Source organism: Taudactylus pleione, unplaced genomic scaffold (assembly GCF_031769625.1).
Source record: "Taudactylus pleione unplaced genomic scaffold, aTauple2 ptg000731l, whole genome shotgun sequence".
In the NCBI taxonomy this organism is placed as follows: domain Eukaryota; kingdom Metazoa; phylum Chordata; class Amphibia; order Anura; family Myobatrachidae; genus Taudactylus; species Taudactylus pleione.
This window is the reverse complement of record NW_028285133.1, coordinates 2,253,051-2,277,752: the sequence shown is the minus strand read 5'-3', so window position 1 is coordinate 2,277,752 and position 24,702 is coordinate 2,253,051. Positions and strand designations below refer to the sequence as shown.

At 45.2% G+C, this 24,702-nt stretch overlaps 1 protein-coding gene across 1 annotated transcript; it reads right to left on the bottom strand.

Moving 5' to 3' along the window:
• Positions 1 to 409: 409 nt before the first annotated feature.
• Positions 410 to 24,401, bottom strand: ZNF821 (zinc finger protein 821). Its single transcript, XM_088456975.1, has 7 exons — positions 24,314 to 24,401; positions 18,561 to 18,644; positions 10,562 to 10,666; positions 6,825 to 6,952; positions 5,669 to 5,773; positions 5,343 to 5,509; positions 410 to 2,302 (listed from the first exon to the last, which is right to left on the bottom strand). Exons 2-7 carry the CDS (start codon positions 18,598 to 18,600, stop codon positions 1,648 to 1,650), a joined length of 1,200 nt encoding a protein of 399 aa, XP_088313101.1. The 5' UTR covers positions 18,601 to 18,644; positions 24,314 to 24,401; the 3' UTR covers positions 410 to 1,647.
• Between the last annotated feature and the right edge of the window lie 301 nt (positions 24,402 to 24,702).

The following is a 24,702-nucleotide window of genomic DNA, read 5'->3' as shown; positions in this document are numbered from 1 at the left end:
CTCCCACTGACATCACTAGTGATGTCAGTGGGGCCGGCTTCAGACGTCTGGGAGGCACGCCCACCAAAGGGAGCGTGATGTCAATCAACATTGGAGAACACGCTCACAATCCTACCTTTAATTCAGGATGCATATGAATTGCAAAGATTATGTGGGTGGTTGTCTTCAAGGAGTAAATGTAATAAACTGCGGATTACAGGCATCTATGAGTTCCATGCAAGACTGAACAATTTCTTAAAATAGCAGTCATTTAAAAAGGTACAGCCAAGTTGATTTTGCCTGTTAAATGACTGCTATATTAAAACATCTGGCTGTCTCACACAGAACTCACAGATGCCTGCAGTCCTCAGGTTATTACATTTACTTCTTGAAGACAGCCAGCCACAAACTCTTTGTAATTCATATGCATCCTGAATTAAAGGCATGATTGTGTGCGTGGTGGTGGGTTATTTTTACATTACATTTACCACCATGTCTCCATCAGAGAACCAGTGTAATTCACGTGTGTCCTGAATGAAAGGGATGATATGGCATATATATATATATTTTTTTTAAATTTAGTTTTTTAACTATTGGCATATAGGGGGTGTTAACTTGCAGAATCATTTTTATTTGAAATAGTCAAGCAACCTGCGTTGGCCCACATCATCTGGAGTGACTCAGGGAGGGGGGATGACGAGAAAACAATGGCTGGTAACCAACCCTACAAAGAGGCCAGGATTCCTAAAACATGCTGCACTTCCACCTCTTCCTGTACATAATCATAATGGACACTTACACAGGGAAAAAGAAAAAATGTTAAACAAAATGAATGAACACATGGCCCCTAAGATAGGCTAAATAAGAGCCAATGGTGCAGTTTACAGCATTGTGTGTATACAATGTTAGTGCAATGTACTGTACCGATGCATAAACCTGGGCTCCTCAGACAATAGGATGTATTGGTAATCACAAAGAGATAAAAATAAAATGCACGTTCACCCTTACTCTCTTTCCCAGCACAGATGAATGAGCGCTAAGCACACCATTTTTACCCATGGTGTGTGTGAGGTAGAAATCAACCCCATATTAAAATAATTTATTGGCTCCACATTACATATCTTGCACATTTACACGGATGCTGTTGAGATACTCTGCCACACACACACACACACACACACACACACACACACACACACATAAATAAAACATACCACAGACATACGACTCACTTACGGCAGAGATTAGACACAGCACAAATAGGAGCCATGTGAGCAAAGTGTAAATCCTGCGTTTTCATACCCTGTTTTACACACAGTCTCTGAAATGCACCATTTGGGGAGGTCAGGAGTCTGTTCGGCTCTTAGAATAGTCGCTTTGCAGTTTATATCGGCTTACGAGATGTACAATTCGAATGCAGACGTTCATCTTCCCTCTAGCACCCTTATAATCCTGAGCAATGGCGTTCAGCGTTGGCCACCCCAGGCGGGAGTAAGTGGTTCCTCTCAGGTCTTCGGACTGAGAATTCAGTGTTCAGGAGACCCAGCAGAGGTATAAAAGCAAATAGGATTCATATATCACATTCTAACAGGAGTAACAGCTTGCCCTGTGGTTGGATGTCCCTGTGTGTTCTAGTTAATCACTGAAAAACAATATCACAATAACTGGTCAGTGCAGAGTAGTGCTATTTTGATCGTCCAGTGAAATCTTCCCAAGAATTTGCTGCTCCAGCTCATTGTTTCCCACCGGAAGCTGAAAGAAGTTCATTTCCGCGGCTAAAGCGGCCATTGCTGTTGGGTCCTGCCCAAATTGTGCCCTCAGCATCATGTCCATCTTTTCGAGTCGCCGTTTCAGCCTTTTGGCTTCACGCTCCCTGACCAGTCGCGCTTGACGCTTCTCTGGCGTCTCATTAGCCCGTTTCAGCCGCATAGCCTCGCGGTCTCGCTGCAGGCGCCTTGCCCGCTGTTCATCCGTTTCCTGCATTCTCTGTTGCCTCTTTGCTTCTCTGTCCCTCATCCTTCTCATCTCTCGTTCCTCAGCGGTCTCGCTGTCCCGTCTGCTCTTCTTAGCAGTACGCTCCCGCTCCAGGCGCTGAACTCTCGCCTCCACAGGCTCGTTCTGTCTGCGAGTTGCCCACTTGCGCACGGCGGGGGTCTGCGAGGTCATCATCTTCCTATAGGTCACGCAGTTGTTGCACACGAGTAGTACTCCGGCAGGGTAAACAGCGTTAAAATCCGGACACTTCTCCTCCTCTAACCCGCTGGGGTTTTTGTGGTTGTTCTGATTCCAGGTCTCTGGCGACAAAACCTCTGGCAGCTTCTCGCTGAAAATAAAGCAGAACATATCCCAATATGAGGCCAGTAAACCACAGCACAGTGAAGAATCCCATCCTTTACCTTAGATCAGCCTTTCCCAAACCCGGTCCTCACAGTCCAGACATTAGGCTTATCCCTGTTTCAGCACAGGTGGTTAAGTCAAACTGACTGAGGTAAAAAAAAAAAATACGCTACCTGTGCTCATACATGGATATCCTTAGTACCTGGACTGTGAGTGGGCCACCAGGACAGTCTTTGGGAACCACTGCACTAATAATATGGCTTCACAATATTCTTGCTAGTAAACATGGTTCAGTACTCCGCTTAACAATCAGATCAGTATTACCCATTTCCCACTGGATGGCTGGAGCTGTGGTATGTGGATACCATTTCGTTCAAGGAGCCCCAGAATGCACACCGTGCAACCCGCTCCAGCTGTATTTCAAAATTCTGCACAAATGCTTAATTCATATTTACAATTGTTATTCTAGCTCCTCCCTCTGGTTTCATTGAAGTTCCTTCCCTGTGCCAGTGACACTGTATGTACAGGAGGAGGAAGGGATTGATAAGGGAGCCGAAAAGACATGTAGGACACAGGCAAATGACAGAGCACTAGATAAATGTAGAGCTGAAGATTTACAAGGTTTATTGAACCTAAAGTGCAGAGAAATACACATTTACCAAGGAGGAGGAACTGATCCGCTGCCTATATATTATCATCATCCTTTCATTGACTATATAAATGCATTTATATCTTGCATGAATTTAGTGGAAACAATTTTACATATAGATGCGCAAAGCAGTTTTTAGGTGGAACGTTTTATTAACGCCCTACTCGCGTGAACAATACTTTCAGTCCATCACAGAGTTCTCTAGTCCAGTGGTTCCAAAAGTCAGTCGTCAAGGCAACCCTAAAGCTGGGTACACACTATGCGATTGTGCACTCAGCTGACGAGACGACGCCACTGAGTGATACAATGCGCCGTCCGTAGACACTGCACGATGTGGTGTACTATGGCGCATGTGTCATTCCATGCTGCATTTAGCAGCATCAGTGGCGGAACTCCTGGAGACAATGGAGTCATTTGCCGCCGGGCTCCAGCCCTTAAGGGGGCACATGGCTCCATTGTCCCCCGGGCCGTTCCGGTCACTGCCATGGAGATGGAGCGCCGCTGATCGGTGCTCCACCTCCAGCGGCGTCAATACGGGGGGTGCAATCGCACTCCCTATTTGCGGGCGCCCGGCTCCTTCGTTCCCCCCTACGGTAGCCGGAGGTACAGAGCTCATGATGTCACTCCCATAGTTCTGAGGAGCGGGCGCCGGGGACGGAAGGCAGCAGGACTGGAGCGGGGTTTCAGGAAAGTATGTTTTGTTATTTTATTTTTTTGTATGTGTGTGCGCTCGCAGGGGGGGGGGGGGGTGCTCACTACAGGGGGCATTACTGGGGGGGTTCACTACTGGGGTGCTCACTACAGGGGGCATTACTGGGGGCTTACTACAGGGGGCATTACTGGGGGCTTACTGCAGGCTTTCTATAGGGGGCATTACAGGGAGTTTACTACTGGGAGCACTACAGGGTCCTTAGTACTGGGGCACTGCAAAGGGGGACCACTACTGGAGGTACTGCATAGGGGGACCATTACTGGGGGGCACTACATAGGCGGCACAGCATAGGGGGACCTCTACAGAGGGACTGCACAGGGGGACCACTACTGGGGGAAATGCATAGGGGGGCGGCAGTTGGGGCTGGCATAGGTGCTGGGGGGGTGGTACCAACATTTATCTTGCCTCCGGGCACCTGGGATGAAGTTACGCCACTGAGCAGCATTGCGTTGTTAATCACATCAGCCCATCCGCTGTGCTGCAGTACATGCTGGTAGCTGCTCAATCGCTTCAGTAAGATCACTCAGGGGCATGAAATAGAACATGGTGGCAGATGATTTAGAGATCTCATTAGCAAAAATATGGCTCAGCCTCCAGGTCACTTCACGGCGTCTCTGTTTGACAAAGTATTAGGGACCTCCTGCAAAGTCTGGGGCGTGGAACCCCAAAAAGCCAGCGAAGCCCAGCCACCCCAGGGCAGCACACCAGTGAGAGGCTAAAGTGTTAGTGAGTGTTAGTAAGAATAAAGCAAAATCTATAAGTTACACAGGTGAAAGGTGTAATAAAAATGCTAAAAAGAGTATTAGTAGAAAAATAATTTGAAAGTGTTAAAAAAAAAAAAAAATGCTAAATAAAATGTTATAGTGTGCCACCCCAAAGCAGCCCAGCCACACCAACCCAAGGGGCACCGCGCCCTAAGCTCATCCCTAAAACTAATAACAGTAACCAATCTTTGACTAACTATTAGGGACCTCCAGTAAACAGACGCCATGAAGTGACCTGGGGGCTTAGCCATATTTTTGTAAATATATGCAACTGAGATCTCTAAATTATCTGCCACCATGTCCTTTTTCATGTACCTGAGTGATATTACTGAAGCGATTCAGCAGCTACCAGCATGTGAGTGCTGGGGAATACCTTTTGCTGTTTCTCATCTGCTTGTGCAGCACACAAGCTGGGAGGATGCGATTGGGTGTGAACACTATGCGACCCACCCAATATATATCGCTCCAATCTGTGTTGAAACAATAGAACGTAAGACTGACTGCATAGTGTATACCCAGCTTAACAGTCCAGGTTTTAAGAAGATCAATGCTTAAGCACAGGTGACTTAATTATCTCAGTTAGTCTGATTACACAATCTATACATAAGCATGGATATCCTTAAAACCTGGACTGTTAGAGTACCTTGGCCAATTGGTTATAGTTCTCTGACTCATGAGTCGTTTCCTAAGTCCATAAAATAAAATTCTAAATGTTCACAGCTACTCTCCCTCTGTGCTCCAGCAGGGGGCACTAGACTCCACTGCATTAACAATTCTGATGGACGCTCTATTATCTCAGCAGTTTCTATTACTACAACCCAGCACTACTTACTTACTGTATGCCTTTAGCAGAGGACTAGATCAACACTGAAAGGTGACATAATCCTGGAACTGCTCTCACCTGTTGAAGGTAGCATGGCTGGAGAACTGAGCCCCGCATACAGCGCAATTAGAGTGCTGATCCTCTGAATGTATGAGGAGGTGACGCCCCAAGGACCCCGGCGAGCTGAGTGCGCGGCCACACACCGGGCAGAGATAACTTTTTGCACTGACCACGGCGGCCGTGTGCTGAATGGAAGATAAGAAACAGCCTATAAGTGTTGGAACAGAAAATAGTGGATGGGTTGGGCCAGTCTACAAATGCATGTCCCACCCAGGTTATACTGTATCACTCGGCAGAATTCCCAGGAGTCCATGCAGAAATCACGGAAGTTTGAGGTCACCCACCTGATAGACATGTGTGATTAGCTGCTCCTGAGTTTCGCAATCCAGCTGACAAAGTGGGCAAAGGAAGAGCCCAGAATCCAGGTGACCGTCCAGAGCCTGGGAAACCTTAGATGAGAGGAGATATAAGAACGGGGTGTGTGACTCAATAACAAATGAAATAATGAATGATGATTACAGGTCATAACCCACTAACCAGGGTAAGGTCTCTATGGTTTTGCACATTAGGCTAATGTCAGATAGCCATCTTATCAAGTGTAATAGCTCACATGAACTCTCTGCTCTCTAACCCTTACACAGATCTCATTGGGAATACTACCATGCTTTAGCTTAGTACACACTGATCGATATATTATAACGGAACGGCCAATACCTGTACATCTATAGTGGGTATCTACACCTGATATGTCTGTGCATGACGTCGTTCAAGGACATATCAGATCAGCCCTGCAGCACAGCAGACTGCCGATGTACCGACCCGTGGATCGCCCGTACACACCGATGAGTGACAGCTCAACTGGGCAGGCAAATTTAAATGCCCAGGCAGTTGTGACTTAAAGCCCTGCACACCAGGCAGACGACTGTTAAGTGTGTGTGTGTGTGTGTGCGCACTTACCAATCGTCAGATAGATCGACGGGGTGTCCGTTCAACCTAGTGTGTACCCAGCTTTACAGACGCTGTCAAATGTTCTTTGCTTAAATGTGCCTTGCATTGGGGAATGTATATGCTGGACACCGGTTTTAGGTTATCCCTTTGTTTAGGCAATGAGTACACTTAGCTTAAAGTTGTGGCTGACACAACCCCATAACTCAAATATCGTCACACATTACACACAGGGGTGAATCTTACCTAGGGGCTACAGCCTTATTCCTTGTCCTAGAACATACCATTGCAATCAAGACGCAAAAAAAACAAAAAACACCCGGCGCTAGCAGAGTCGCACGGGACCTGGCAGCTCACTTGTGCCACGGTGCTTATTGAGAGACTGGATGTATGAGGACACATTGTATTTATGGAGGTAGGCATTAGTTCCAAGTGAAATGATAAGTTACATCCTCAGGAATGTTTGGTCAGCCCATACAATGGAACCTGCACTGTACTGTAGGTGACTGTACCCCTATACCCGATAAATGTCCCTGATAGTCACATCCCACTAACCATGTTGGCATGTCCCTGCTTCCCTTTCCTTCTGCTGATGCCAGGCTCCTCCGCTTCTCTCTCCGCGCTGTCTTCCTCTGAGCCCGGAGATGACAGCTCATCAATTGTGGTGTCTTCATCACTGTCACCTATAGCACAGAGAGCATTCCCATTATAATCTGAAGTAGTGCGCGATCAGTGTCCACTTGATGGAAATTAGAGTATCTGCAGAACAAAGCGTAAAACCGCTGCACAGTTTTGCCCTGCATGCTTTTCTTATATATACAGGCACATTAAGGCCTCTCTACATGAGCGCTTTCCCAAGGTGCGTTCCATACCCAACAGAGAAAAGTCTATACGGTCGGCTGGTTCTCAATGCGACGCTTGCTATCCACACAGACAGCAGTTACACACTGCCCAGGGCCATAACTAGGGTGGTGCGACATGTGCCATGGCACAGGGCACCGCAGGGGGCGCTGTTCAGGACTGTCAATTTTGTGTTTATAATCATTATCACTTGTAGCTTCCTCTTCTTTTATCCCCAGCATTCTCACAGGGCTGAACGATGAGCACTTACAGAGCTGCGGAGCTGTTTAAAGTAGCACTGAACTCAGCAGGAACTGCATTTGCGGATTGGGTGTAACTGGACAGCAATGGGGCCTTTGCACTTAGCAAATTCTCCTAGCCGCTCCGGTCTCCTTCCTGCCTGACTCCCTCTGCATCTCCTCAAGCACCTTCAGTCACATCCGCTTATATTTAACACACACAGTTCAAAATACTGTCATACCCAGGACTTGAACCTATCACCTCTCACATGGCAGTCAGACACCTTAAACATGGAGCCATCTGCCCCATAATTTCTGATGGCAGCTCTGAACAGTGTCACTGATTCCCGTCCCAGGTGTTGCTAGCTCACCTCGAGTACCCTTGTTGGTGAGTTCAACTGCCGTGGAGGGTACATACATGGACCTCCCTGCCGCTGATATTTGCTGCACATACCCTACAAGCAGCACGCTTTCTATACCTTCATTCGGTGATCTAAACGGTCGGCTCCAGACTTGTGCACGGCTGCTCTGATGGACAAATCCTCCTGTAGCTTCACCAGCGCTCTCCTACATCAAGAGCTGGCGAGTTATACTATATAATTATTGTGTATCATCAATGCAGGCATTGGATTCACACTGTATTCAGCAGTGACACCTGGATTACAGTGGTACAACAGGATCGGTATCCCTTCATTATCGTAAGAAACAGATCAGATTGGTCATGGCCCTTCTCAATGAGGCCACGCTCCTTTTTCGGGTGCATGTCTTATGTTCCTATTTAAAAAATAAGTGGGTGGGGGGCAAAGCTCTTTCTGGCACAGGGCACCTAAAAATCTAGTTACGGCTCTGCACACTTCAGCGAGAACATGGCACTGACATAGTCTGCTCTGAATTATGTATAAGACTGTTGCAGACAGCGAGGCACAGAGTAATAGACATCTATCCGGTGTTCGTTCTCCGGCAGTTTTCTCTGCTTGGAAGGTAGCGTGACAAATCGGCCATGCAAACGAGCCCACGGAGCGTTAGGTCAGGTAAACTCAGATATACACTAAGAGCGGCGAGGGAAACCACAGCATTGGCCAAAGGTAGTTAGCATCTCCCAAATCCTAAGCATTCTGGTAACCCCTTCCATTACCATAGGAAGCAATCAAATGTACACAACCACATCAGTCTACGTATGGGCAATTAAGGAGAGACTTTGTTTCTGAAAGATAATGCTGCAATGGTAAACAAGGGGAAAATGTGGGATCCGAATGAGAGGTGGTCTTATCGGTAGCCAGGTATCACTACCAGGGGTGAGGTGCTAATTACTTCTGTGAAACAGCCAATTCTTTCAGAAAACAAAAATGCTGACACTATTGTTTAAAGGACCACTAAATGAAGATTATTTTCCAGTCCATAAGTACTTAAGTCCTACATCTCCATTTTAGGCAGAGCTTCAGCGAAGTACCCTGTTAGGTAAACATTACTGTACCATATAACAGGGAGGCCTAAACCATCCTGGTTTATAAATCAAAAATAAACCAAGGATCACATCTGATCTTCTCTTGAATCCTGTAGTGCACAGTGACAGCTGCTGTGTGAATGAATGCTGCATGGAGGCCTGTGGTGCACAGTGACAGCTGCTGTGTGAATGAATGCTCCATGGAGGCCTGTGGTGCACAGTGACAGCTGCTGTGTGAATGAATGCTGCATGGAGGCCTGTGGTGCACAGTGACAGCTGCTGTGTGAATGAATGCTGCATGGAGGCCTGTAGTGCACAGTGACACCTGCTGTGTGAATGAATGCTCCATGGAGGCCTGTGGTGCACAGTGACAGCTGCTGTGTGAATGAATGCTGCATGGAGGCCTGTGGTGCACAGTGACAGCTGCTGTGTGAATGAATGCTCCATGGAGGCCTGTGGTGCACAGTGACAGCTGCTGTGTGAATGAATGCTCCATGGAGGCCTGTGGTGCACAGTGACAGCTGCTGTGTGAATGAATGCTCCATGGAGGCCTGTGGTGCACAGTGACAGCTGCTGTGTGAATGAATGCTGCATGGAGGCCTGTAGTGCACAGTGACACCTGCTGTGTGAATGAATGCTGCATGGAGGCCTGTAGTGCACAGTGACACCTGCTGTGTGAATGAATGCTGCATGGAGGCCTGTAGTGCACAGTGACACCTGCTGTGTGAATGAATGCTGCATGGAGGCCTGTGGTGCACAGTGACAGCTGCTGTGTGAATGAATGCTCCATGGAGGCCTGTGGTGCACAGTGACAGCTGCTGTGTGAATGAATGCTGCATGGAGGCCTGTGGTGCACAGTGACACCTGCTGTGTGAATGAATGCTGCATGGAGGCCTGTAGTGCACAGTGACACCTGCTGTGTGAATGAATGCTGCATGGAGGCCTGTGGTGCACAGTGACACCTGCTGTGTGAATGAATGCTGCATGGAGGCCTGTGGTGCACAGTGACAGCTGCTGTGTGAATGAATGCTGCATGGAGGCCTGTGGTGCACAGTGACAGCTGCTGTGTGAATGAATGCTGCATGGAGGCCTGTAGTGCACAGTGACACCTGCTGTGTGAATGAATGCTCCATGGAGGCCTGTGGTGCACAGTGACAGCTGCTGTGTGAACGAATGCTCCATGGAGGCCTGTGGTGCACAGTGACAGCTGCTGTGTGAACGAATGCTGCATGGAGGCCTGTGGTGCACAGTGACAGCTGCTGTGTGAACGAATGCTGCATGGAGGCCTGTGGTGCACAGTGACAGCTGCTGTGTGAATGAATGCTGCATGGAGGCCGGTTGTGCACAGTGACACCTGCTGTGTGAATGAATGCTGCATGGAGGCCTGTAGTGAGGTAGCTGTGGTCCCCACCACTCTCTTATGACTTGTGCATGAGTATGGACGTACCATGCTGATCAGCCACGCATGGACTTTTATGCCTAGTTTACCAGTTCAAAAGGTGGCCCCCCCATTATATGGGGGAACCAAAGACACCCCAGCAGTCCGAGTCGAGGGCAAGTACTTTATGAAGGGGAGGTAAAAAAAAAGAAGTCTATATTTAATGGCCCTTTAGAGCTAGGCACTGGAGCCGTGTCAATCTAGATCATTTTTGCAGCACGCCACAGATTATGACTTTTCAATACGCCTCGGCAGTAAACAATAAATCTGTATACGATTTAAATACTTTGGTTTACAGGAGAATCCCCCTCCGCACACTGCCCCTACTCACTGCTGCTTCTGTCATTGTGATCCATCTCAGACGCTTCCTGTTTAATAATCTCTGTTTTCATCATTGCTTGACGAGCCTGCTCCAATCCAGCAAACATCTGCTCCCCTGCCGAGGGAAAGGAGACCGTGTTACGTTAATGTATCAGGATCCACCATGCCCATAATCGGGAGGGGGGCCTTCAGTTTTGTGCTTTCACAAAACAAATAATGACATTTCAGTAGAGGTACAATACAATGAAATCAAATCTGTTACAATATTTTATTTTTATGAGAATACAAACTTATTGCCACCCATTCACACACACACTACAATTCTTATTTGGCAGAAGCAGATGACCATGTGCTGGTAGAATCACATTAGCAATCAAGGGGAGAACTAAATTTTTTTCCCCCTTTTCAACTCCATAACAGCCATCACAAAGCGATAACTCAAAAGATATCCCCCTTTGGGGTTTTACATCGGTCTCTCAGCTGGGTGAGGCTAGTGTGTGTGTAGTGTTAGAGGCTGAGGGGAGTGGTCGGCAGGGCTCAGGCGGCGATTGGACGAGGAAACAGTGCCGACTGATTGGTTAGGGAGATTTATTGGCTGCTATGGCGAGCACAGGTCAGTGACAGCGCATCCTGTGGTTCCCGATCATTTTTAAAAGCTCCGTCCCTAAGTGCCTGTAGTGCGTAAAAAGTAAAAAAAAAGCTATAGCATGTATTTTGCAATCACTGGGTCCTGGGGTGACCAAGTAGCAAACACAGGGTTGAATATTTGGCCCTCTGCTCCTGTACTAAGAGGCTTACCAGAGGCCACCAGCACCTATATATCGTCACTTCTGGGTTATGCTCTGGGCCAACTGCTCTGCTAAACTACAGCTTCAAGGAGGATATTTTCAACATGCCTCCTGAGACCACCCCCCAAAAGGCCGAAGGGCACGCGTCATAGGCAAGTACTTCTGAGGGATACTCGCTATTGTCAAAGACTAATTTACATAATTCCATATTTACATATGCTTTATGCTGTATAATGAAGCAGTTCATGAGATGTAACAGGGCATTTGTACGTCCATTTTGTTTCTCTGTCCAAACTCACATTTAAATAGAAATTAGTGTGTGTCTTTAAGGCCGCTCCCAAGGAAAACTGTTTATCTAACACAGTGAACAAGAGTTTGTCCATTTATGTATACTTGTGTTGAGAACAATACTCGGACCAAATATAGAGATACCCCAAGCAATGAGTATCTCTTAAAAGAATTCAGTTTCGATTCTGATTGCCAAGGAGGAGCTAGCAAGAACAAGCTTTGTCTATCTGATGTCAGTGGGTGTATAAGGGGGGCATATTACTTGAATATTGTAATAATGTATAAGTACTGTGTGATAATGTCAATCGGGGTTGTTTTTGCTGCATCAACCCTGGGAGAATATGTCCCAGTTAAGGGCTTGATCTATTTATTTAATTAATTAATAAAATGACAAAATTCTTAAGTATACTGGATTGGAGTATATTACTTATTATGGAACAACAACTGGTTAAAGGTAACTTAAACACTATGAAAGACTACTGAGAAGGAACTAAAAGTAATCTAAAGTATCAAAGTCTGCAGAAGGGAAGCAATCCAGCAAAACTCATCACCATGTTTATGGGAGCATCTGATAAACCACTGGCTGTTGATTATGAAGGTTCTTATGTTTGGATTGTATCACTCAGATACAAAGAAAACCCGGCTCAGCCTCTGGGACAAATGAAACAATTTCTTGGGTGGTGATGTCAATGATAAGTTTGTCACAAAGGATGATTCAACAGGATATACAGGGTCAGAAGAGACCCAAATCACATATAAGTGTGGACATAGATGATTCTGGTTCCCCTTAGGCCACAGGAACAATGGCTTCTATTATTGAACTGGACGAGTCATCTAGCAGGGACTCAGGAGAGATCCGACAAGAGCTAAGGTCACATATTAACAAAACCATGGAGATGGAGGATACGTCAACTCTGGGACTTTCCAATATATCAAAGAAAAGGCAAAGTGTTACTAATACACCTGGTTATTAAAGAATGGCAGCAGATGGACAGTTTCATCTTGAGACTTAACTGTATCACTTTCAGGTTGAAGAAGTTTCCAAGTGGTGTTTAGTGCCTACAGTGCACTCAGCAGTAGCCAGTCTGTCTGCAAGGACCACTATTCCAATACAAGATGGGGGTCCATTACAGGATTCTATGGATAGGAAAATGAATGAAAAGCTGCTCTAATAGACTGCATATTTCCTTGGAAACAGTCCTTAAGTCTGGTGTTACCAGAGCCTTAACTAGACTTTTTGGTGCCCTGTGCCAAAAAGAGCATTGGCGCCCCCCTCATTTTTCAAAGGGACATAATGCACCCACAAAAGGGCCATGGCTTCATGGGGAAGCGCCAGGGAAGAGAAAGGAGAGGCCAGGAGATGCTGGGGATGAAATAAGAGGCAGCTACAAGCAAGAATTATAATAAACAGAAATTTGAAAGGCCCAAACAGCGCCCCCTGACCTGTGGTGCCCTGTGCGATGGCACCGACCGCACTACCCTAGCTACGGCCCTGGGTGTTACTGTCATCAGGAGGAACCGGAACCATCACCACCCGTCCATAGGCGGCAGCCCAGCAATCACGGGATTTGTTGGAAATTTTCTGTATGGGGGAAAAACTGGACTCAGTGATTCAGAAAGTGGCTGGAGGTAAATCCCATGATTTCCCACCTGATAGAACGAGATAATTTCCTTAATCTTCTTGCCAGCACTCCAGAGAAGCATGAAGGGGTGGTATGAAAAGTCTACACCAGAATGTCAACAAGCAATACGTCGACATTCAAACAATGTCAACACGTTCTTAATGTTGACATTCAACATGTAGACACCAGAAAATTTGCAATAACTTTTTTGCTTAATTTAGCCTAACAAGACAACTGTAGATGGACATTCTGGTGCGGACTTGTTATATTTCAACACTAGCAAATGTCAACATTTTCTTGTCATCATTCAGAACGTGTCGGCACTGACCAGATCCCATACGAAGCTACCACCCTGGGATGCAGTATTTTCAGCAGATTGGTGTTAATACATGAATAAGGAAGGGAAGACACAGATAAAAAAAAGTTTCAGAATAACTCTCCTAGACCAACCTCTACGGATCCCTGGGTGACAAGATTTCAAAGTATCCCGAATACATGGATGCTCATTACACTGGGAACAATGAGTTTGTAACTACACCAATGAAGAGTGCATGATCAAATTACACACTGTGCACATGGGGGGTTCCTTACAGAAATTCCGAGTTCCGGCATCTCCAGTGGAAGTGGAGAGATTACAGAAAAGTTTGCAGAATTTGTTGAAGTAATTTAATTTCTAATATACCTTTGATGCAGGGAGGAAATAGCTTATTTTCCAATCTGTCTTGTAGAAAGTCAGGAGCATTGCTGCATCAGGGAGCTTCTGAACAGTTCTCGGTCTCAGATAACTCAAATAATGAATTTCCCCATTAAGTCAGTACAGTTGACTATCCAGGCGGTGGAGGAAAGAGAATTCCTTTCCTCGATATATCTAAAATATGCAAAAATCCACATTTCTATTGTAGCTCCACATCATCAGTTCCTCAGATTCAGTGTTTTTGGCCATCACTACCAGTGTTTCCCACTCAGTCTGTCCACCTTTACCAAAGATCTGGTAGAATGGCCATACTCAGGAAACGAGGAATCATGGTATCACCTTATATGGAGGACATTCCTTTAAAAAGGAGAATCAGAGCATGTGGCCACACACAGAATAGCCCAGGTGATATAGTTCCTAAAAGATCATGTTTGGATCATTATTACAGAGAAAAGCCATCTGGTACCTTCTCAACAGTTATAGTTCTTAGGGGTATAGATAAACACAGCAGAATATATTTGCCAAAATCCCACACCTAACATACCAAATTCAGACTCAACAAATGGTGCCAGGAAGGAATAGTCTCTGTCACCTATGAATGATCTCATCCAGAACAGACATTCTTCCTTGGGCAAGGTGGCTTATGTGAGAACTTCAGTTGGAAATGAAAATGCTCTTGATTGCAGAATCCCCCCAAAAAAAGGGGATCATGGATTGTATAACTTAGAATTGGAAGCTTTGTGCTCACCACAGACTCCAGCTCCAAAGGTTAGAGCCGCAGCCAACATACAGAAGCATTAAAAGGTGTATAGTTCCAAATCGGTACAAAGACTTGATCGCGAACGTTCTGGACGTGAGGGTGGTACGAAATGTAACTTCAGCATTTTCAGCCTTAAGACACAAACATCTCAGATTCAAAACGTTAGTTGCTTTCATAAATCGCCATGGTGAAACAAGAAGCAGAAGCAGGATAGCAGAAGTATCACTAATCATGTCATGGGCAGAAGATCATTGGATAACACTCTCTGCACTGCAAGTAACAGGCAAACACAACAGGATAGCAGATTATCTCAGGCGATGTCAAGTCCATCCAGGAGAATGGGCCTTACACAAAGATGTTTTTAACCTCTTCGTACAGAAGTTTGGACTCTCTCAAAGTGATCTGACAGAGTAATCTTCAAACTCCAAAAAGGTAACACATTGATACTGCCATCACATGGAAACCATGGAACTTTTGGATAGGATCTAGGATTCACTGTGCTGGCTTACAAGGGGAACAGACGGGCGTTGCCAAAAGTAATAAGGGTGCAATCTGGAAAGACGAAGTTCACTTGGACAACTTGGGAAGTTTCTCAAAGACACTGAAGGGAAGGAGGAGTCCCGCTATACTGTATACCTTCTGGAAGCATTTATTTTTTGGGTCTCTATTCAGCGGACAAATGAGTTAAACCATTCATTCATGGCTGCCAGGAGTATTGACGGAAATCACATTAAAAGTGATAATTGTTTTATATTTTTAAACAGGCATGTGGGTAATCACCAAACACTGGGCCCGATTCATCACGGATCGCAGTTACAAAGACGCACACAATCGGTCGATTGTTGTGTTCTGCACACGCATCGCAGTGCGCGAACTAACAATTGCAAACAGAACTGTGAACGCAGGCGTGCCAGTGCGTTTCAACGCCGTTGCAGGAGCGTGCAATACCAGATGCCGCCTGAGGCGTCATATCGTGCGCATAAGTAATTCCTGAGTGAGGTCTGGGCCTCTCTAACTGTCCGATGTTACTGATTGTTTCACTATCTTGGTCAAGTATACGGATGTGAGCAAGGGGAAGTGGGCGTCCCTATGTCAGGCAGTGTACGCAATGTGAATTAAATAATTAAAATATCACCGCTGATATTAGCAAACGCAGTTACATGCGTAGTGAATCAGGCCCACTGGTAGCGCTTCTATTTTCTTGGTCGCACAAAGTTATATAATGGTCCTGGAGCTCTAACTGCTATTCTGCATGATTCCTAGGGCTTAGTCTGGGAGTGCTGGATCAATGTAAGGGGAGATCAATCTATATACTGCTTGCACTGACTTTACTCTATCGATTTGTGTTTACCTACTAGACCCGGGGTAGCTGAACCCTCCCTCTATTTTGTTCAGTTTATTAGATTGTATTTTGTATTAGCCAACACCTAGGTGTTCTACCTTTGCTTGTGCCTTTCAATATGCTGCACAGCCTTATTGCTGGTTGCATAGTCAATACCAAAATACCATGTAGTGTCTTTTATTTATTATAATAATGGATGGCATGAAAAAACCAATTAGAATAACCATGAGATCAGTATGAATAAGTCAGAAATAGTAGTATGTGGAAGCTCATAGACTTACCTGCCTGAGTGAGCATATGACATTTAGCTCATACCCCTTTTACACCGACCTGAAAACCTGGGTTGTTGCACGTTGAGTCAGGATGACCCAGGTCGTGCCGCATGCTACCCGATTGGCTGGCTACGGTGGAGCTTGGAGATTACATCATCTCAAAGCATCCACTGCAATGCTGATAAAGCCAGGTCTGCAGTCCGGTGTGAACGGTGCCGACCTGGGCATACTCCAGGTTGGCGCCGCAGTGTAAAATGGGTCTGAGCCGGGTTGGAAACGTGTTCCAAATCCCAGGTCAGACCCGGGACTTTGGTGTAAAAGGGGTATTATTTGTGTTTTCTCCCACTATGTGTGCCTAGAAAATAAAAGCACGCAAATGCGCAATTGCAGAGTGGTATGCATTGAACCTTAAGACCGGCGAGGCGGGACATGATTTATGTAGGCAAAGTTCAGTAAATGTGTCTTATTCAGACCAGCAATTATCCGCATGTATGTCTGTTAGGGGGCATATCGTTTGCACCTGCTATAGGGAAGATGTAAATATATGCTGTAGATGACGACTTGTAACAAGCTAAGCGCATACAGAAATCCGGACGCGTCTGGAAAGGTGTACGGCTTCGCATATGTGGGAAAACACACAATTAACACCCGCATTATTATTGTTTTTGAGTAATTTGCGCAAATTTTGCTACCAACTATGCATCAGGCTCTCCGTTTGCGGTTCTCAGTGCCGTCCCCGAACAAACCAGTAGGCACCACTCCCCACGATCTCTGGCATCACTATATGCCCCCTGGTTCACATCGGTGCCACTATATCACCTCCAAATTTGTTACACTAGAGCAGGGAGCCTCTTCGGGGACCACTTCATTGACAAGTAAAAGGCTGCCATGCCACACACTACGCCTTGCATCCTGGGCGGTGGCATTGGTTGCACCACCTTTGGTACAGGATTGGCCAGGGCCATAACTAGGGGGGTGCGAGCGTGCCATCACACAGGGCACAGGGCTCTAGGGGTGGCACTGTCACTGCCCCACGACACCTGCATGTGACTTACAGGATGCCTAGAACAGCACCCTGTTGCCATTAGCGCTACTGCAGAGCCCAGAGCTTCCTTATAAAGTTTCGGGCAGTGCTCTACTTCATAGAGCGGCTGCCCCTGGGTGGGACATCATGGGTTTAGAGGGCTGTACCAATATTCAGACTATAAAATCAGCGACATCGCTAAGTAATAAGAGAAACCGATTATCTCAGATTTCAGTTCTCAAAATTGACCATTCTTCCATTGTCAGCAAAACATACATGAAAAAAATCCCTATGGCTCAGTAGCCTCGTCTATTGGACGATGCCAACCAGCATACATTATGTAAGGGCTGTACTAGCATTAAGGCTAAGGGCTCTATTTACCAAGCCTTGGCTGGAGTTAAAGTGGACGGATATAAAGTACCAATCAACCAGCTCATTTTTCAAACATAGCCTGTGACATGGCAGTTAGGAGTCGATTGGCTGGTACTTTATCTCCTCCAAGGCTTAGTAAATGACCCCTAAAACTATTAGGAAAAAAAAGAGCTCTTTAAAGCTGGGTACACATCAGACGATGTGTACCCAGCCCGATGTCGCGGGTGACGGAACTAGCATGCGGAAAGTGCATATGTACTTGCCTAAGCCAGGTCCGACGGGGAGAGGGACTCTCCATGCTGTAGCATGGCATCGTTAGCGACATCCCCCGTCTGCCCTGCAGTAGGGCTGACGAGGGATGTCACTAACGACCCGCGGGAGTGCGCATATCACCGGTACATACTAGACGATTTACCTGATATGTTGCTCCAATCCGCGGGATTGGACGACATATCGTCTAGTGTGTACCCAACTTAAGTTTATTGACTATACATTGAAGTTCCATTCCATGCTCTTATCCCCCACACCTCCAGGAAAAGGCCAAGTTTACAATATGCTAAACAAAAAGAGTAATTCACATGCAAATGCAATGGTAAATAGGCAGACTACAGTCTCCTGGGCTAACAACTGGCCTTTCATGAAAAGTATCTAAGTGATAATACAGAGCTGGATTACCACAAAGCAAATTATCTGTGCGGCAATGCATCCTATTATAAAGAGCAAGCAAAGGTTCGGGCAAGACATCCAACTCATGATAGGAGAAACATTTTATGCAAATGTTAATCAGTAGTTAAGAGATTAATGATTAAGATACAGTAAATAGAGTGCAATGAGGGCAATAACTCACACTGTACTTTATTTGGAGTTGTCTGTTTCCTCCGGGACATTTTACGTGAAAACTCTTACTTCTGTCCCTCTACACAGAGCAGTTCTGAAATTGGGAAGTGAGGGGAGAATTAAAAAAAAAAAAATTTTTAAACAAAAAACACAAAATATCATCTATATAATTTTACCCATTTTTGCAGAACATGAATGTAACTGAGCTCTTACTCTCTTCTCCATGCAAGCAATTAATATAAAAGCATTGGCTGTAAGCGGCTAGCGTTCGGACCGGTTTCCCGGCAAATCATGGCCACAAATATCAGATTTTCCTTCTCAGCCAATAGAGGTACATAAAATAAATCTGTGATGTCTCTGACAAAATTCTGGGCAATGAGAGAATTTGCGCACGTTGCCGAGTATTGAATCGCCCTTTGTTGAGTCTCATATACAAAGTTCCTAGATAAATGGCAGGGCTGAAAGACACAGCCAAGCCTGCCAACTGACTGCCCATGATCTTCAGTGTTGAACAGGATAATTGGGGTTTATGCTTTTTGCAGATGAGAGTCGCACACTGTACATGTTCCAGCATAAATAGCGTAACCGCTCTCTGCGATGCATCCTGTTACTTTGCGTGCATGCCGGCGTTAATTATGCTTGTGTGCATGAAGAAAAATGCAAAGGACCGCTCTCGGTAAGAACTGTCCTTTGCTAGTGGGGAACTGCCGAGTCTATGACCCAGAAGTCACTCCGGTGTCATTCTGCTCATGCACAGAATGACAAACGCGCAATGGGCGGTGCCAGGGGGGGATCCCCCTCATAGCACTCTACAAAGAGACGCCCATAGGAATCTATAGGGTGACGCCATCTGAAGATGTCATTACCCACCGCATCCAAGCCCCAAACTGCCAAACTGCAGGTGGGATGATTACATGCTAACAGCCCAACATACTGGAGACTCCCCCCCCCCTCCCAAACCAATAGCTTCTGGATAACAAAAGAAGCCTGCTCTCGAAAGGTGACCAGTCCTCTTTTAAAGCAGGGTAATTGAGTGACAGTCACTGCTAAGCTAATAGTAACTGTTGCTTTGCCACATATATATTGCCATGAAACAAAGGGCCTGATTCAGAGCCGAACGCTCTGAATGAGCACCCGCTCTGAATCAGGGCGTGTTTTTTTTAATTGTGAAGCGGCCTTTTGGACGCTCACATAGCGGTGGGTTACCACCCACAGCTTATGCGAGCGTCCATGATGATGGTCGCGATGGTCAAGACCATCGCGACCATCGGGCTTGCGACGGTGAAGACCATCGCGACCATCAGGCTTGCGACGAGACCCTTGCGGTAGGGTCTCGTTGCCGCAAGCCCTGGAGTGATTTTGGCTCCCTCCGTCGTGCGCATGCGCACTTGGGCACCATCGACCCGCTTGCGAGCGTACAGCGCTCGCGATCGGGTCTGAATGAGACCCAAAGTCTTTTTAGCAAAAGGATACAATTCTAACCTTGTTATCAAAACAGCCAGGAAGAATTGATTAACATTACTGAACTTTCTTTTTTTTTTTACTTTTACCACCACCTTTTTTTCTTCATACTATTACATTTTTGATCATAACCAGTATATATATATATATATATATATATATATATATATATATATGTATTTCAATCAATTAGCATTACATGTATTATATATGTACTATTTCGGATTTTATATTTATAATATGCAATAGTTCAATTAAAATTATTCACATTTTTTTATACCACTCCATTTATTATATTCTAACTCACTCCATCAACAGTGTTGTTGAATTAGCACAGCCAATCAATCAATCAATCCTTAGCATTTGAAGTTATTGCACAATTCTTCTTTCTTTGGCAACAGCTTTTCTCACACTACTAAGATCATACAGGGAGCGCTACCATTCTTCAGTTTTTTTCAGTTTCTAAGAATTCTCTTTTCACATTTTTTGGATTTAAAACTGTATTGCTCATACCTGTTCCTTTTTCTGTATGATATCACGTACACATTGGAGGATAGAGAGAAGAACTTCTCCAGACTTCTATCACGGATACTATATGCTTTCAAGGAACGCAATTATTTAATAACAATATTTTTTTAGTTTTATATTTTTTATTTTTGTACAAGCGCCTTTTGTTTGAGTCACATAATTTTTTTTATTCATTTATCTGTATTGAAATGTTGGTGAGATTTAATATGTTTGAATCACTATAGATTGCTCTTTGTGTGCGCCATTCACTAAGGATTCACCCCATTTTTTATTCTGAGGCCCCATTATATGGTTTACGCTTACTTTGTTCCCCATACCACCACATTGCATTTACCCATCCCCCTCCTTCCACACATTTTTCCCCTCTTTCCTGTACCTATTTTCCTTAGAGAGCGCACCCATCTCTCAATTTTGTCGTTTAGAGAAACCGAACATCAATAGTAGAGTCCGATTAAAAGTCTAATTACAACGTACAGCTCTAAACACACAACCATTACCGAGAAAACAGCTATGGATTGTGATTTGGTCCCTCTACTTAATAAGTGCCATAAACATTATTTAAATTGTGAGATGAAGATCAGGTTACCATAGTCTCATGTGATCATTCAGTGCCAATTAGCTGACGCTCTTCAAAACTAAAAACTTCCTGGAGTCTGATGATGTCATAGGGTGTTTCTTTGGGAGCTTAGGAGGAGATTTATAAAATTGAAAGAGGACAAGAGGAGGCGGTGCCCTCAGCAACCAATCGCATTGTAGCTATCATTTTACAGAATGTACTAGATAAATGCTAACTAGAATGTGATTGGTTACTAGACAACTCATCCATTTATCCTCAACTGTTTAAAGCAGAGTACACACTAAACAACGTCTAGTGTGTACCCAGCTTAACCACTACATGCCAGCCCGAGCTCTACATTTTAGGATAAATAAGCATGATTCGTGAATTGTTTTGAATAACAAAATCCAGGACGGTCCTGGAAAACAACAGTTCGGCCACGTAAATTGCTAATTTGAGTACTAAAGGAAACGTACCCTTATTTCAATCGTATGGAACAAACATCTATTCCAAAATATTAGAAAGTATAGTGTTTTCTAAACTGATGAGCACTAAAAAATTCTCGACATAAATTTATCGTCTGCAGTCACTTTTAACAATATACTAATGCCGAGGTTCTCAAACTCTGTCCTCAGAACCCCACACAGTTCACATTTTCCAGGTAACCCAGCAAGTGCACAGGTGTATTCATTACTCACTGACACATTACAAAAGATCCCCAGGTGTAGCTAATTATTTCACTTGTGATTCCGTGAGGAGACCTGGAAAACAGTCTGAGAACCTGTTTACTAAAGAAAAGTAAGATATTATTGGCCTGAGGGCATATTTATCACACCCTGTATTTTTAATGCTGAGGTGATAAATATTTTTTACCTAATAATTTGCATCAAGAAAATGAATATTTTCCCGCAAATTTAGTATTCTGCTCTTGCCGGGAGATGGGCTCCGATAAGAGCCCGTCCCAGGGTGTTAGCACTAACACTCTGCTGCTTGGCATGGGTCCCTGGAGCATGTGTCATTGAGGGGATCCCTCTCCAAAAAAAACCCAATACAGTAACCAAAGGGCTACTATAAGCTAAAATGTCATCTTCATATGGAGTTAGCTAACGGAGCCAAGTTCTGGAATGTGCTTTGCATTCTGTAGCTTGGTAAATCCCACTGCATAGTAGCCCCTAAAGAATCCTAGGCGGGCTGCTTTGCAGTCGGAAAAGTAGGGACCATGGTAGATATCTGCTGCAGTCCCTCCATGGTAAATGCCGGGGATCCTTAATATTTGTCGGTACACTTGTTTTTGGGGGATATTGATAAATAGGCCCCTTAAAAAGCTACCTTCCAATGCACCTTATTAGATAGAGGAAATTGTAGCTCTATATATTACATCACATGTTAAAGGGATAATCCACTTGCACTCAAATATGAATTTGCTGAGAACTTTCTAGAACAATAATTGCTATGAGCCCTACAAGCCAGATGCTACAGTACACAGCATTTCAGGGCAACTTAGTACCCCAACCAGTAGCCACTTTATTGGGCACAATGAGAACATCTGACACTTCTGGGAGAACCTAGGAGGTTCTCATACACGGTCCATAAGGACAGATGTCCTTTACAGCTGTCAATGGTTGAGCACACGTAGATAAATCAAATTGCTTGAGGTAATTTATCACGTGTGGTCAAGCATAGATATCTGGACTCTAGGGTACCTTGAGGACCGAGTTTGGGAACCTCTGCACTAGACTGTTCCCTCACTAATTAGTGCCTTTCTCCATCACCTGTGGCAGCTAGGTAACAGCCAGCCGTAGGAGCTTTGTAGCCCAGAATGATCAATAAACAGCTAGAGAGAAGGGGTGTGCAAGTGGAGGTGGCAACGGTTTGGCTGCACATTCATTTACATTGACGGGCGCCGCATGCGATATCGTTAGGTTATGCAGCACGTCCAGCACCTGACGATGTTGCATACAACCGCGGGAGCGCTAAAAACACACAATATGTTTTCCGATTTGGCCAAAACAGAACATCACGCCAGTGTGTACCCACCTTAAGGCTTACGCCTCCAGATGTCAGAATGGCAATTTGATCATGAACACGGTTATGTGGTGGTAGCCAGTGCTGCGCTTTTTTTGTCCACATATTTTTTAATTCGCAGTCATTAGCACTGGTTTTGCCTATCACATGGACTAAAAATCATTTTATTTGATATTGGACCACCAACCAGAGTCACCCAGTTTGGGAATCACTACACTAAGAGTAACAAGGTTAGGATCAGGCCAGTAGACAGAACCTTTCAGTATGCTAATGATGAGGCTCAGTCCAGATTATGGCAATTAGAGTAAAGGTGCATAACCAATACACGATGAAAGAACAATTACGTTCTCCTTCATTATACTGTGCAGTGGATAAAGTGCAGACGCTGAACGATATGTCATTCACTGTAGGCAACCTCCCTCATCCCCGAACATGCACAACCTGGCGATAGATAGTCAGGTTGGGCAGTATGGTCAGGCGATGACAGATGCCGACAACGACCAGCGCTGATTGTTGCCAGCATATTCACTGCACGATTAAGATGTCGTTATCGTTCATTTATATCATGTAGTGCAGTGCTATAAGGATTCAGGTTGCCAGGCCTTTGTAACATCACTAGGACACCTTATTTGGCTGGTGCATCTATGCCCAACACAAACATCATTTCCTATTTGCCTTTAGCCACATATAATAATGAAATAGGAAGAGCAAGACTTGTTGATGCACAAGAATGCAATTATTAGACTTGCCATAGAGGCTTCATATGCACTCACATCAGCTGTCTCTTCTAATAGCAATTATTAGACTTGCCGACATACAGCATGCATGGACTCAATGTTGCAGATCAGCAGCCTTTTCTGTATGCAATTATTAGACTTGCCATGAAGCCTGCATGCACACAGTATAGGAGATCAGCAGCCTTTTCTGCATGCAGACACCGGTTCATACATAAGGCTGGAGACTGCCTGCACAATCGATCTGGCCTTGCACTGTAGACCAATGCAGGAGGTGTATGGTAAATACATGGCGCAGGGCAGCAAAGACACTAAGCCCGCCCTAAACGCTGCATTTCTCATCCGCTTGCTGCATTTACAGGGGTGGCAGACCCTCTCCCCACCAGGTACCCGTGGAAACAGCAAACATTTCAATGGCATGCCACCGTGCACTGCTGTACGGTAGGCACGGGTACTTACATGCATGGTCCCGGTAACCCCCGGACCGGTCCCCGGTATCCGGGTGTGTCCCGACTCCAGGCAGCAGACGGTAAATGCTGGGTTCTAGAGGGAGAGAGGCCCTCTGGTGACGTCAGAGTCATGTGACCCAGCTGGTAATGGAGGAGCTACTGCTGCTGCTTTGCTCCATCCAAGCTGTGCAGTCTCTGCAGTAACCATAATGACAGGCTTTATCTACTTATCAGCTGCCTGTGCAGGACCCTGAGCTCTTTCATTTATTCATTCATTTGGGATAGTTTATATTTTAGTTTCATAATTGTCCTATTTCACCACAGTGTAATATATGCAGATTAGAAGTGTCAGTAAATGTATTTTTCCTTGCAGGTGTTGAACTGACAGCTGTAAAATAT